This window comes from Capsicum annuum, chromosome 6 (assembly GCF_002878395.1).
Source record: "Capsicum annuum cultivar UCD-10X-F1 chromosome 6, UCD10Xv1.1, whole genome shotgun sequence".
Lineage (NCBI taxonomy): Eukaryota > Viridiplantae > Streptophyta > Magnoliopsida > Solanales > Solanaceae > Capsicum > Capsicum annuum.
In genome coordinates this window covers 194,218,676-194,231,324 of record NC_061116.1, presented here as the reverse complement: position 1 = coordinate 194,231,324, position 12,649 = coordinate 194,218,676, and the positions used below count along the sequence as shown (strand labels likewise).

The 12,649-nt window shown below is 34.6% G+C and overlaps 2 protein-coding genes across 2 annotated transcripts; both read left to right on the top strand.

Moving 5' to 3' along the window:
• Window positions 1–375: 375 nt before the first annotated feature.
• Window positions 376–4,203, top strand: LOC107855894 (GDSL esterase/lipase 5). Its single transcript, XM_016700906.2, has 5 exons — window positions 376–667; window positions 809–930; window positions 1,851–2,072; window positions 2,981–3,245; window positions 3,741–4,203. Exons 1-5 carry the CDS (start codon window positions 409–411, stop codon window positions 3,980–3,982), a joined length of 1,110 nt encoding a protein of 369 aa, XP_016556392.1. The 5' UTR covers window positions 376–408; the 3' UTR covers window positions 3,983–4,203.
• Window positions 4,204–4,965: 762 nt separating this feature from the next.
• Window positions 4,966–8,220, top strand: LOC107855893 (GDSL lipase). The gene is made up of 5 exons (XM_016700904.2): window positions 4,966–5,556; window positions 5,971–6,092; window positions 6,337–6,552; window positions 7,279–7,522; window positions 7,749–8,220. The coding sequence occupies exons 1-5, from the start codon at window positions 5,295–5,297 to the stop codon at window positions 7,988–7,990; spliced, it is 1,086 nt and encodes a 361-aa protein (XP_016556390.1). The 5' UTR covers window positions 4,966–5,294; the 3' UTR covers window positions 7,991–8,220.
• The last annotated feature ends 4,429 nt before the right edge of the window (window positions 8,221–12,649 follow it).

The following is a 12,649-nucleotide window of genomic DNA, read 5'->3' as shown; positions in this document are numbered from 1 at the left end:
AAAAAAACAAAGTTCCAAAGATGTTCAAGAAAAGAACATGTTAAAATCAAAACAATTTTCTGCCTTCATTTACATCTAAACAAAGCAAGAAACATGTTTGGCAATTGATTTTCTAAAACCTGATTACTATGATTAACTTTATGAGGAGAAAGCCAACTTATATATAGGCTCAACTTATATAAAAAAGGTATAGTTATAATCGAACTTCATGACATTGACTTCAGCCGATATATATTGAAAAATAAACTTAGTCTTCACATAGAATCGGTAATGGATGCTGACAAGTACTTTCTTTTTTAAAATCATTCCGTACGCCACTAATACTAATATATATTTCTATGCAAATATAAAACAAATCAATATATCCAAGTAATTGATCATATACCATTAACTTGTTCAGCAATTCTAATGGCTTTGGTCATGTCAACCTTGTTTCACTTCTGCATCTTTATTTTAGTTGCAAGTTTTGCCACCACAGTTTTGTGCCATGAAAGACCTCATCAAGCTGCTCTTTTCGTGTTCGGGGATTCAATTTTCGATCCTGGAAATAATAACTACATCAACACCACTGCTGACTTTCAAGCAAATTATTTTCCATATGGAGAATCATTCTTCAAGTACCCTACTGGAAGGGCCTCAGATGGACGCCTCATTCCTGATTTTATCGGTAAAATTTAATCGCGTCTAGTCAACTGTTTGAAAAAATATTTTACTTTGAGTTACCTGCAAGTTGATCCGAACACCACCTGTAATTTATTTTGCTACTAGACATGAGGTGAAGAATTTGAATTTTGGTTGGATTTTGCAGCTGAATATGCTCATTTGCCATTAATTCCGCCTTATTTTGAGATTGGGAAGAAACATTTTGTTCACGGGGTAAACTTTGCATCAGGCGGTTCTGGTTGTTTGGCTGAAACCGGTCGTGGCTTTGTAAGTGACATTTATTTGTTTCTATAACAAGCAAGTAGCAACCTTACTATATTAATGCATAAACGTCTCAAAAGTTAAACGATGCAGCAACATTAATTACAATCCAACTAGCGAAAATAGAAGTCCAAACAACCTTATGCAACAATTCAATAAGAAACTTGACTAAAATGTCCACTGGCATTTTCACGATCTTGGAATAGGTATACAACATGTTTAATCTACAAAGAAAATCATAGGATTTTGCATCAGACAAGAATTGCACCTTTGATCATTCAGTTTTCATAGCAGTTTCCAACGCTTTATGAATTGATAGTGTTTGTGCGGTGGTGCCCTTTCCAACTAATTGAAATGAAGTATCAAAGCCTTGAAGGAAATTATTTAAATTTTTAAGAAAAAATAACTTTTTTTTAATAAACTCTATTTTCAAAATTATATAATCGATTTTTTCTAATTATTCTTTTTTAAGTAATAACATAATACTCTTGATATATGAACTACTTCTAATAATTCTGTTCTTTTATATAAGAAAAAATTATTTTTTCTATTAATAGTATTTATAAAAAATAAGGCCCTAAAATTTGGGGCCTAAGGCGGCACCTATGTTTCAAAGAGGTAGAGCCGCCCCTGCCATAGTCGCCATGCGCGTGTCATCTTCTTCTCCTTTTGCAAACATAGCAGCACCATCTTGTGCCACAATAATATTTGTATTATTAGTACAATCAGGTACAAGAGAAGAAAAAAAAAGTAATAATCAAATTATTTTCATATCATGAAGATCAAAGATTGTCTTATTTACACTTTCACTTGGCTCTCATTTAATTGAATTTCTTGCCTTTGACTAATTACTTTTATGTAATTCTTATATGAATTTGATAGTTAAATCAATATTAGGTGGAATTGTTGGTTTCAATTTTTGTCAGGTTATAGATCTTAAAACACAGTTGGAATATTTCAAAGATGTGGCAAAACTGTTGAAGAAGAAAGTGGGGAGAACAGAGTCCAAACAGATCCTCTCTTGTGCTGTATATATTTTTAGCACTGGCAGTAACGATTACTTTGCCCTATTACCAAATTCGACTTTTTCATTTTCAGATAATGAATATCTACAGATGATTATGGGCAATTTGACTTCTGTTTTAAAGGTAATTATGAACTTAATATTGATTGGGATTTAATTTGTAGTATTTTTTTTAATCTATTGAGGAAATAAATAGAGATATTGTTACTTTCATTTTCTACATTGAGTTTAGGCTAGAGAGTAGCTAGATCTAGGCGTGTCAAATGAGCAAATTGGACTGAATTAAAGCAGATCAAAATGAATTGAGCTAGTAAAAGGACATTAATCTACCCAAATTTTATTTGAGTCGAAATAACCAGGTCAAAATTGGTTTTCAAATTGCTTTTCTCTTCCTACCTGTAAAATGTATTGCTTTATTGTAATTTTTTTTTGTATAAAAAACCATGTTACTTCATTTCCATATTGACGCTCTCTAAAATTTTATTACTTCATTCAATTTTGTATAAATTTTTGGTGAAAAACTCTAATGAGGAACAGTTTGATCCTCCGGGGATAGTGGATTTCAATTTGTCTCCGGGCTTAGGTCTAACAGGTCCGGTACCCAACTAGATTATGAGTTTGCTTTCAATGTGCCAATTTCTTGGATCAGCTTCTGAGGATTGAGATTATTCTCGACTAGCCTTTAATCAAAGCCGATGGTGAAGGTTTAAGTGGCATTGTTGATCAGGCCTGGAAACGCAGAGAGAGGAAATGATTTGCTTTTCTGAATTTTAAATTAGGGTTAATAACATCTTTTTCGTTTTTTTGTTAGAGCAGAAATCACAAAATGGTCTGCTTTTCTAAATTTCTGCATAGATGGAAATATTTATTCACGCGGAGTGTCATAAACGGTGTACACTATGCACCAGGTGTGTTTTAATACATAGTTCAAGTAGGAAAAGTGAACAACTGATAATTGAATTGTGAAATTCGCAAAAAAAATGACAGTTCAGTTGTGTTTTTGACTATTACCTTTTTAAATTAATGCATCAGGGAGTTTACAAGGATGGAGGGAGAAAGTTTGTGATGCTCAATTTGGCTCCATTAGGTTGTCTCCCTATTCTTAGGGCTCTGAACCTTCAAAAAGGAGTTACAAATGGAAGTTGCATGGAGGAGGTCACAAACATGGCGAAAATGTTTAATTCAGCGCTTCCAAAAATGCTCAAACAACTGGAGAAGCAATTGCCTGGATTTAAGCATACAATATTCAACACCTTCAAAGTATCAGCAGAAACCTATGATAATCCAACAAAATATGGTATGTTCTATCGGATCGAACACAAAATCCTGTATTTTTCTGTTCGATTTATGTAAGAATAGTTATTATACCAATAAGTATTATAGGCTGATTCTTTATGTCTTTCCGTTCACATCAGTGTGTGCACTCAGTCGCATAACTACATAGACTGAAAGGCAATCAGTTGAATGCCCTTTGTCCAAAAATTATATGGTGTAATACTGGATATACAGGTCTAAATTATTCTTTATATATATATATATATTAAACACCATTAACGAAATTCCTGATTTCGCAATGCATGTGTCAGAAACTTCATGGTTCTGCTAATAAACTAGAATATGGTTCTTAAATCCTAATAAGTAGTCTAAATGACATGTTGATGCAATGCTCATGACAAAATGTAATTACACAAACTATATATGTAGAGAAAACATAGAGTAAAATATTTATTTTTTCTATAAAGAATGTTTCCTTTGTCGTAATTTACTTATGATTTTGTTTTGTTTTGATTAGGTTTTAAGATATCAGATACGGCTTGTTGTGGAACGGGTCCATTTCGAGGTATTTTTAGTTGTGGAGGCAAGGGACAGGTAAAAGAGTACGAGTTATGTAAAAATGTGAAAGATTACTTGTTTTTCGACTCTGTTCATCCCACTGAGCTTGCCTACCAACAATGCGCCAAATTAATGTGGAATGGAACTCTAGAGGTTGTAGCACCTCACAACCTAAAATCCTTGTTTGAACTTTCAACATAACCTGATGGTAGCATTGGTGGAAAGAAGGAAAAAAGATATAAAAGTTGATGTTAAGGAGTTTTATCTCTATTGTTATTGCTGTTCTCAGTTAACATGATTCAACTAAATGGAATCATGCAATGTACATTTCAGTTGTATATGCCATTGGAGAAGGATTTGTAATATTGTTTGATTTTGGAAGTCACTGAGATTAATAAAACATTATCCCATATCTGTGTGCATCTCTTACCTTGTTCTTCTACAGACACTTTTGTTTCTGTAGTCTGGCATTGCACCATCGTTAGACCTTGAAAAGATGAATGTGATCAGATAGCGCCTATATCAAATGGATTTAAGACCGAATTCGAATTCTCTCACCATATAGAACTAGCTTATACATATCCAACAGAACCTATGATTTCTAGGATTGATTTCTCATATGATTATTTAACTAATAGTTAGTATTATCTTAGAATCACCTTCATTTTTTCTCTGTTTCAATTTTTCATATTATCATTCTACTATTAGTTATTTCTAGCATAACGTGTTCTTTTACAAGTAATATGAAAGAAGATTTTTTATCTTGTGTACCTCGTCCGCCCCTCATACTTTCAATTCCTTCACATAAATATCGCAAAGGGAGCATTACAAGTAATAGAGAAGTAATGTTGCTTGCAAAAAATGAAAGGAACACATTATATTGCACATAGTCATAGCATCACAAAAAAAAAAAAATTATTAAAACCAACCATTGAAGATACAGTGGAAATGGATAAGAATCTTTTTACTTTTTAGTTACAAGTTTTTGTTTTTTTAAATATATTCATTTTATGTCCCGGTTGCGTGGACAGATTCTGTTTCTATCTTCACTTTCTTATAATTTTGGCAGCTGAGATAACGCCATGCGTCCCTTTGAAAAATCTAAAAAAAATATACTTTCAAAATTCCACAAGCATTTTTTAAACTGTAAATGGGACACTCAATTATTTTCACAATAAAAAAACCAATTCTTATGAGTACCAATCACTCCACCCAGCCAAGTTGCCGACACTTTTATGCAACTATTGCCTCCGTTTGAATTGTTTGTCTGATTTTAATGTGACATAATGTTGAAAAGAAAGTAAAGAAACTCTTGAATTTTGTGTTGTTAAAATACAGATACGTAGAATATATTAAAATGTATTTTAATTTTATAAATTTAAATATGTTACCCGAAAAGCTAGAATTAAAGAATGTTTGAAATGGACTACAGAAAAAAGTAAAACAAACAAATTCTAATGGGGTTAGTATTATATATCCAATTGGTTTTTCTTAAGCTTGTTCAAGTACTCCAATGGCTTTGAACTCAAGCTTGTTTCACTTTTGTATCTTTATTTTGGTTGCTTGTTTTGCTCAACCAATATCGTGTATTAGCAGCCATGATAGACCTCAAGCGGCCCTTTTCGTGTTCGGTGATTCATTGTTTGATCCTGGGAACAATAACTACATCAACACCACTACGGAGTACCAAGCAAATTGGTGGCCATATGGAGAAACCTTCTTCAAGTATCCCACTGGCAGGTTCTGTGATGGACGTCTCATCCCTGATTTTATCGGTAAATTTTATGGCCTTTGGTCAATTATTTGATAAGTGTTCAAAAAACAGGAGCGTAGCTAGAGTTCTAGTTATAGCATCACTAGTACTTTTGGACAATTTAGTATTTCTGTCGAAATTCATTAAACTGCCTTCTCTAAAATTCTGGATCCATCCGAGGAAATATTCTTGAAGATCCTCTCAGTGTTTTAGCCGAAAATAACTATCAGCTTATTAAAAGAAAAGAACTAATTGATCAACTATGTTATGCCAAAAGGAAGTTAAAGTGACTTTCCACAGAGGGAAAAGGAAGATATACTCTTTAAATAGGTTCTATAGTCATCTTGAAAGTTTGATTGCAATGAGCCTCACAAGAATTATTTCGGTATAGAGGTATGAAGTGATGAAATTCTGATTTTCTTTATTGTATTTGCAGCTGAATACGCTAATTTACCATTGATTCCTTCGTATTTTGAAATTGGCAAGAAACATTTTGATCATGGAGTAAACTTTGCATCAGGCGGTGCTGGTTGTTTGGTCGAAACTCATCGTGGCTTTGTAAGTGAATTTCCTTTTTCTGTTGTTGTTGTTGTTGTAAGTTACATTACCTTTGAATTTGTGTAATGCAATTCATGTTTTAATTTGAAAGTTAAATGTAATATAGGGTGGACGCCTTTGATATAATTGGTTTCATCTTACTACATTGATAAATAACGATAACTGCTTCTATGTCAAATGTGCAAGTTACTTAGTATTACCAAGACTTGTTTATGTACCTCTGAAGTTTGATTCCATTTGACAGGTTATAGATCTTCATACACAGTTGAAATATTTCAAAAAAGTCGTGAAACTGTTGAAGAAAAAGGTGGGAGCAACAGAGTCCAAACAGATCCTCTCCAATGCGGTATATATATTTAGCGCTGGCGGTAATGATTACTTGGCTCCTTTGTCAACAAATTCGTATCCTGAGAGAGAATATCTGCAGATGATTATGGGCAATTTGACATCTGTTTTGAAGGTAATGAACTAATTGATTCAACCTAATTTTTTCGTATTTCTTTGGAGTTAGTTTTACCACTTTTATCTATTTTAGACTTCATGGCAGAAATGCAAGGCAAGGCTACATACAATAGACCGTTGTGGTCCAACTCTTCACTGGACTCCATTCATAGCAAGAGCTTTAGTGCACCCGGCCCCTCTATCTACTTAAGAATTGGAGTATTTGCTTTACTAAATGATGTTTGGAGCATCATGCATTTTGTGTTTAACACAAATACGCAGCAAGTATTTTAGACTTGTATAATATCTAACGAGTTAGGACTGTTTTCATTTTTTCTTGTCCTAGAAATCAGATATTGTTACGTACTTTCTTTTTCTGTGAAAAAATGACAAATTTAAAACTTCTTGTGTATCTATATGTTGTTTTTGTTACTATCCGTTACTTCTTTTACTTCAGTTACTACTTTTTCTGGACTGCTTTAAACTATTTTTTCCTTAAATTGAGGATCTATCGGAAACAACCTCTCTACCTCAAAGTTTAAGGTTTGTGTACACTCTACCCTCTCCAGACTCCACTTGATGGGATTATACTATCTATATATTGTATTGTTTTTGTTAAAACTTCTTGTTTATAAGTTCTCTTGTTTGTCGAATTCTAGTGTTTTGTTATTTCATGTTCTCTGTTGAGCTTTGGCTAGGCAATAGCTAGACTAATTCTTTGTGCTTTCTTAAACTAACGCAACAGGGAATTTACAATGAAGGAGGCAGAAAATTTGTCATGCTTGGTATGATTCCCCTAGGCCGTCTCCCTAATATTAGAGCTCTTAATGGCAATTCCATAAAGAAAATCACAAACTTGGCGAAAGTGCACAATTCGGCACTTCCAGGGATGCTCAAACAACTGGAGAAGCAATTGGCGGGATTTAAGTATACATTATTCAACTTGTTCAAAGTATTTTCAGAAAGCCTTGATAATCCAACAAAATATGGTATGTTTTATCTCATAACACTCAACATCTAGTCTCTTTACGTCCGAGCACTGTCGTTGATTTATGTTAACATAGCTAATAATATAGCAATAAGTACTACTGGTGCAATGATCATATCACAATGGAATTATTACTGACAATGTAAAGAATATGAAGTAAAATGTTTCATTATTATCTAAAGAATGTTTCCATAGTCTTAACTTACTTACAATTTTGCTTTGGTTAGGTTTTAAGACATCAAAGACGGCATGTTGTGGGAGTGGTCCATTTCGAGGGATTTATAGTTGCGGAGGCAAGAGGCAAACAAAAGAGTACGAGTTATGTAAAAACGTGAAAGATAACTTATTTTTCGACTCTTTTCATCCCTCTGAGCTAGCCTACCAACAATATGCCCAAGTACTGTGGAATGGAACTCCAGACGTCGTTGCACCTTACAACCTAAAATCCTTTTTTGAACTTTCAACATAATGTCATGGTGGCATTGCTGAAACTGTTTTTTTCTGTTCTATTTGAGTTCGCTTTCTGAAGAGTAAATCTTCAGATTTGATGATATGACTTCATATATAAGTCCTTATGGTTGAATAAAGTTGAAACATTAGTTAGAAGCCTGCAATGTATATTTCAACTGTATATGCAATTGGAGATGGATTGATAAAAGAATGTCCTTTCGATTAGGGAAATATTGAGATTAATAATCCTTACCCTCTGTCTGTATCTCTATCATTGTTCTTCTATAGCCAGTCAGTCACCTTAGTTTCTCTGAGGTCAGACTTTGCACCATTATTGGACCTTGAGAAGAATATAATTAGAGATGGTAATCATAATTAGTCCTTTGGCACTTGGCCTTCTATAATACTCCGCATTTCGGGCTAGAACGAAAACCGTCATCTCTATGCGTAGATGATCCAAAAGCAATAAATCCTATGCAAATATGGCATATTAATCATTTTAGTAGTGTGGGGAATTGAATGAGTTTTCCGTCAACATAAGATTCGTCCAAAACGGACACTCAGCGAAGGAGTTACGGTTAATTTAAGTCCTAGCTGTAAAACACCGTCATTCCTGTCCTTGGCGCGTCGCGGAGAGGGTTTAAATGACGATGGTCAATTTCCAGTGAGACTCCACAATGGTGGCGCGTCGTGGAGTGGGCCAAATTCCCATTCGGCAATTTCCAATGAGCCACCGCGATAGTGGCGCGTTGCGGCGGCCCATAAGATCGGGTTCCCAGTTTAAATTTTTCCAATTTCGTTCAGAAGTTACAAGGGTAGTTTGGACTTTTTTTCAAGTCTCTTAAAACGTCCAAACAAGAGATTTAGACCTCTACAAGCATAATATACGACATTCTCAAGACTTCTCTCAAAACAAAAACCCTAGTTCATATACTTCTCCTCCAAGAAACTCAAGATTCAACCGTACATTTTCAAAATTGATCGGAGATTTGGAATCCCCAAACCGTAGGCTTCGAGGATCAGCCATTATTCTTCATAATCGAGGTATGCGGGGTTTTCCTAAAATCTCATGGGTATAAAAATCATGATTTTAAGAAAGGGGTTTTCGAATTTATGAATACATTCATGTTTTAGAAGCTTCGATAATATTGTTTTGGTCTTTAGGCCTTCCCCCAAATTGATTTGAATTGTATATATGTACGTATGCATTGAAAACCGTGAATTGTGAATCGAGAGCATGAAATATATAATCTCTCTCTCCTATTACTTTATTATTTGATTTACAAGTTATGAATCCTTACATTTTATGGTTTACAGAATAATTCAAGATACTATTTGTCTTATGTGAAATTCATGATGATTAAGAATGGGAGAGAGGAATGCTTTAATGATTTTAAGTGTTGAGATTGATAAACAAAGAAACTTCAGGAATGTTTTTGAGAAGTTGGCCACTACTTATTGAAATTGTTGAATGAATAGAAAGCCTTTGCATGATTTTTGACTTATGATTCGAGATATGACTCTTCCTACACTATATGCATGATCAAGTGGCCTGAACATTGTTTTAGAATGAAATAATCATATATGGATTAGAATAATGACTTGCAAGTCTTGGTATGATGATACCAACTCAGACAATGCCATAACAAAGACAGACTAATACAGAAATCAGACTTTCATGTTTTAAAATTTCTGAATGATGCATGTTCAGAAAAGACTAAAATAGAGCATAAACAGATGTTAGGTGGTTCCATGAAGAGGGCACGAGTTCAGATAACTCATTGCCCAAAATCGTGATTTGCCAATTCGGGTATATTCTATTACACTGGCCTAATGTCGTGTGGCGCATCAGAATTAGAGACTCCAACCCTTGCGGCATACTTGGGTTGGGGGCTTCCCTGCCGAGTCAATGGCGAATTCCATATAGCCCGTGGAATATCAGAGTTGTAGGGGAGTGCCACCTAACTCAGAAGTAATACAAAGAACAGACAGTGCATTGACAAGAATGACTTATGATTTTCAAAAAGTGCCCATGTGTTTTGAGAACTGTTTATGCATGATGATTTAACAAATTTCTCTCCACTATTTTACATATATAAAAGTTTTATTTTGGATTACTTTATGTACCAGTACATCTATATTAACCCCCCCTCCCTCCAGGTTCTGAGGCTCAGTCTAGGGGTCCAGAAAAGTAATAGATTTTATCAGACAGAGTTGCAGTATCCAGTTGGTGAACCTTCTTTAGTCCAGAAAGCCTGTTTACTTTCAGACAACTATTACTAGATATGGTTTGGTCTACTGGGGGCCTTGTCCCAGTTTTCAGAACAGTTTTGAGATGTAACAGAGATTTCACAAACTGAGTCAGATCTTATTCAAATGTTTTAAATTGTAGTTTTTCTTTCTCAAGTCTTGAAACCCAGAGTTAATGACCATGTTTCCATATCAGATTTTATTTTCGTATTTTCTTTTATGATATGAATGTTGTGCATGATTACTAGATCAGATAGAGAAGGACGTTTGAGCCTTCATGGTTTGGGATGTCCGTCACGGCTAGGCCCTAGTTCGGGTCGTGACAAACTTTGTATCAGAGCCAGGTTCATGGTCCTAGGGTGTCTGCAAAATTGGGTCGGGTAGAGTCTTGTTTATGGGTGTGTAGCACACCACACATATAAGCAGGAGGCTACAAGGCGTTTAGGAATGTCTCTATTTCTTCATGTTCTAGTTCGTGCAATAGAGTCAGAATGTTCATCTTTCATACTCTAATTTGTGCTATGGTGTCGCCCATACGAAAGTAACAGTCATCCCAATTCTTTCCTTACTCTGATATTCTCAGACATGTCTCATTATTGGGGTGATTCAAGTACAGAAGTTTAGAGTCTAAATGACATGGTTTTTTCTGATTGAGCCATATAAGATTTTGAAATTGTGCAAGGACTTGTGAAAAGTCTGTTAGTGCCTAAGAGTGTATTGATTCTAGTGTGAACTTTGATTCTGATGAAATTGTACTTTTCAGCCTGCGGTATTGAGCGTATTCAGTCATTTTCAGAATTTATATTGCTGATGTCACGCTTAAGGGGGATGATGTGTAGCAGAATGTTGGAACTATATTTCCACCTGAGTAGTAGTATAAATTAAGTGTCGGTGTCATGACCTATTAGTAGTGATGTTGGACCAAAAAGTTAGTGATGTGAAGTCATAAAGTTATAAGTCAGAGTAAGGGTGACTTTTGTGTAAATAAATATTTTAGTTGAATAACCAATGTTTGAGGATGATTTACTCCTTTTTAGTGATAAACTATTGTGGTAGCTAGTAGCATGTGTGGATTGTATGGCAGTCTCTGGGGAAGTGTTTGACTCAGATTTTTTTTTATTTATACAGGGTAAGATATATATCCTTAGATCATTGATTATTGTGTGTTAAGTTTCTGTCTTTTGTAATCTTTTTATCATTGTGTTGTTGAAACTCGAAGTCTAGTGAAGCAGTGTGAGGCCTATTTTGATTCACTAGCAACTTATTGTCCATCTTGTTGGTTCTTATGTTAGATGGAACTAGGGGTTTAGAGGCGTAATGGCAGGAAAAGTGGGAAGGGCAATTTATTGAATGTATGTATAGCCGAATCTTTTGGCATGAGATTGAGTTGGTATCAAAGTGATATGTCCTTATGTGCTAGTTTAGTAGAAAGTAGAGAAGGAGTAATTAGCTAAGGTGAGCTGTTGTTTGCTCGAAGTATAAAAATGGCTAGATTAGCCAGTAAGTTATAATTATAGACACAAGGTTGTTTGTGGAATTTGAAAGTAGTCTAAATGTACGCTTGGGTAAGTAAGTGTGATGTGAGAATTCTGTATAAGTAGATAAGATTGTATGGAGTTATAATATAATATTAAGGTTGACCATGTCTATTATGTGACTCTACCCTCTTGACTTTCTTTTCTTTGGTAGTTGTAGACTAGTACTACTTGTGAGAAGGCATGCAATAGATTTGGAGACATAGCAGTGATGTCATGAAGGTGGATGTGATTATTTCTTGGTTAATGATACTAGTTTTATGGAAGCGATCTAATAGTCTTGAACAGTGCATGCAAGAGCTTAAGTTTATTTGGTTCATAATGAAGTATGATATTGTATGTATGAAGTAGAAGTATGCCAAGGTGATATGAGGTTGCAGTATTTTTCTAAGGCTATTACATGTTGTATGTGGCTAGTGGTGTCGTTGAGTTGCTAAGTGGAGAAAGACTAGTTAAATGGTATATGGTGTTCTAAATAGCCGAGTTAAGGAGTTTTGATAGATAATGTTAAGCCTTTTGATATGATCTTGATTCTCATAGTAGAGAGATATAAGTTTGGAGTCGTGATGCTGGTAGACTATGACAAAAGTGGTATGGTCCGACAAAGGTTTGGAGATATCCATGTTTAGTGTTAGAAGAATCTGAGTTAGTGAATGTTTAAGTTGTTATATGATGACTTTTGGAGATATAAAAACCTAAGGGTTGAATCTTAGAAGTAGGTATTAGCATTGGTTGTTATACATGATGATACTGTCTTATAGGGTAAGTTAATTTTACGTGTATTGTTATATCCCCGACTCTAGAGTAAAGTAATTTCAACTTATACAAGAGTGTATATAGTGGTTCAGAGACTTAGAGTAGTGGCTGAAATCTAAGGGGGAGATGATAGAACG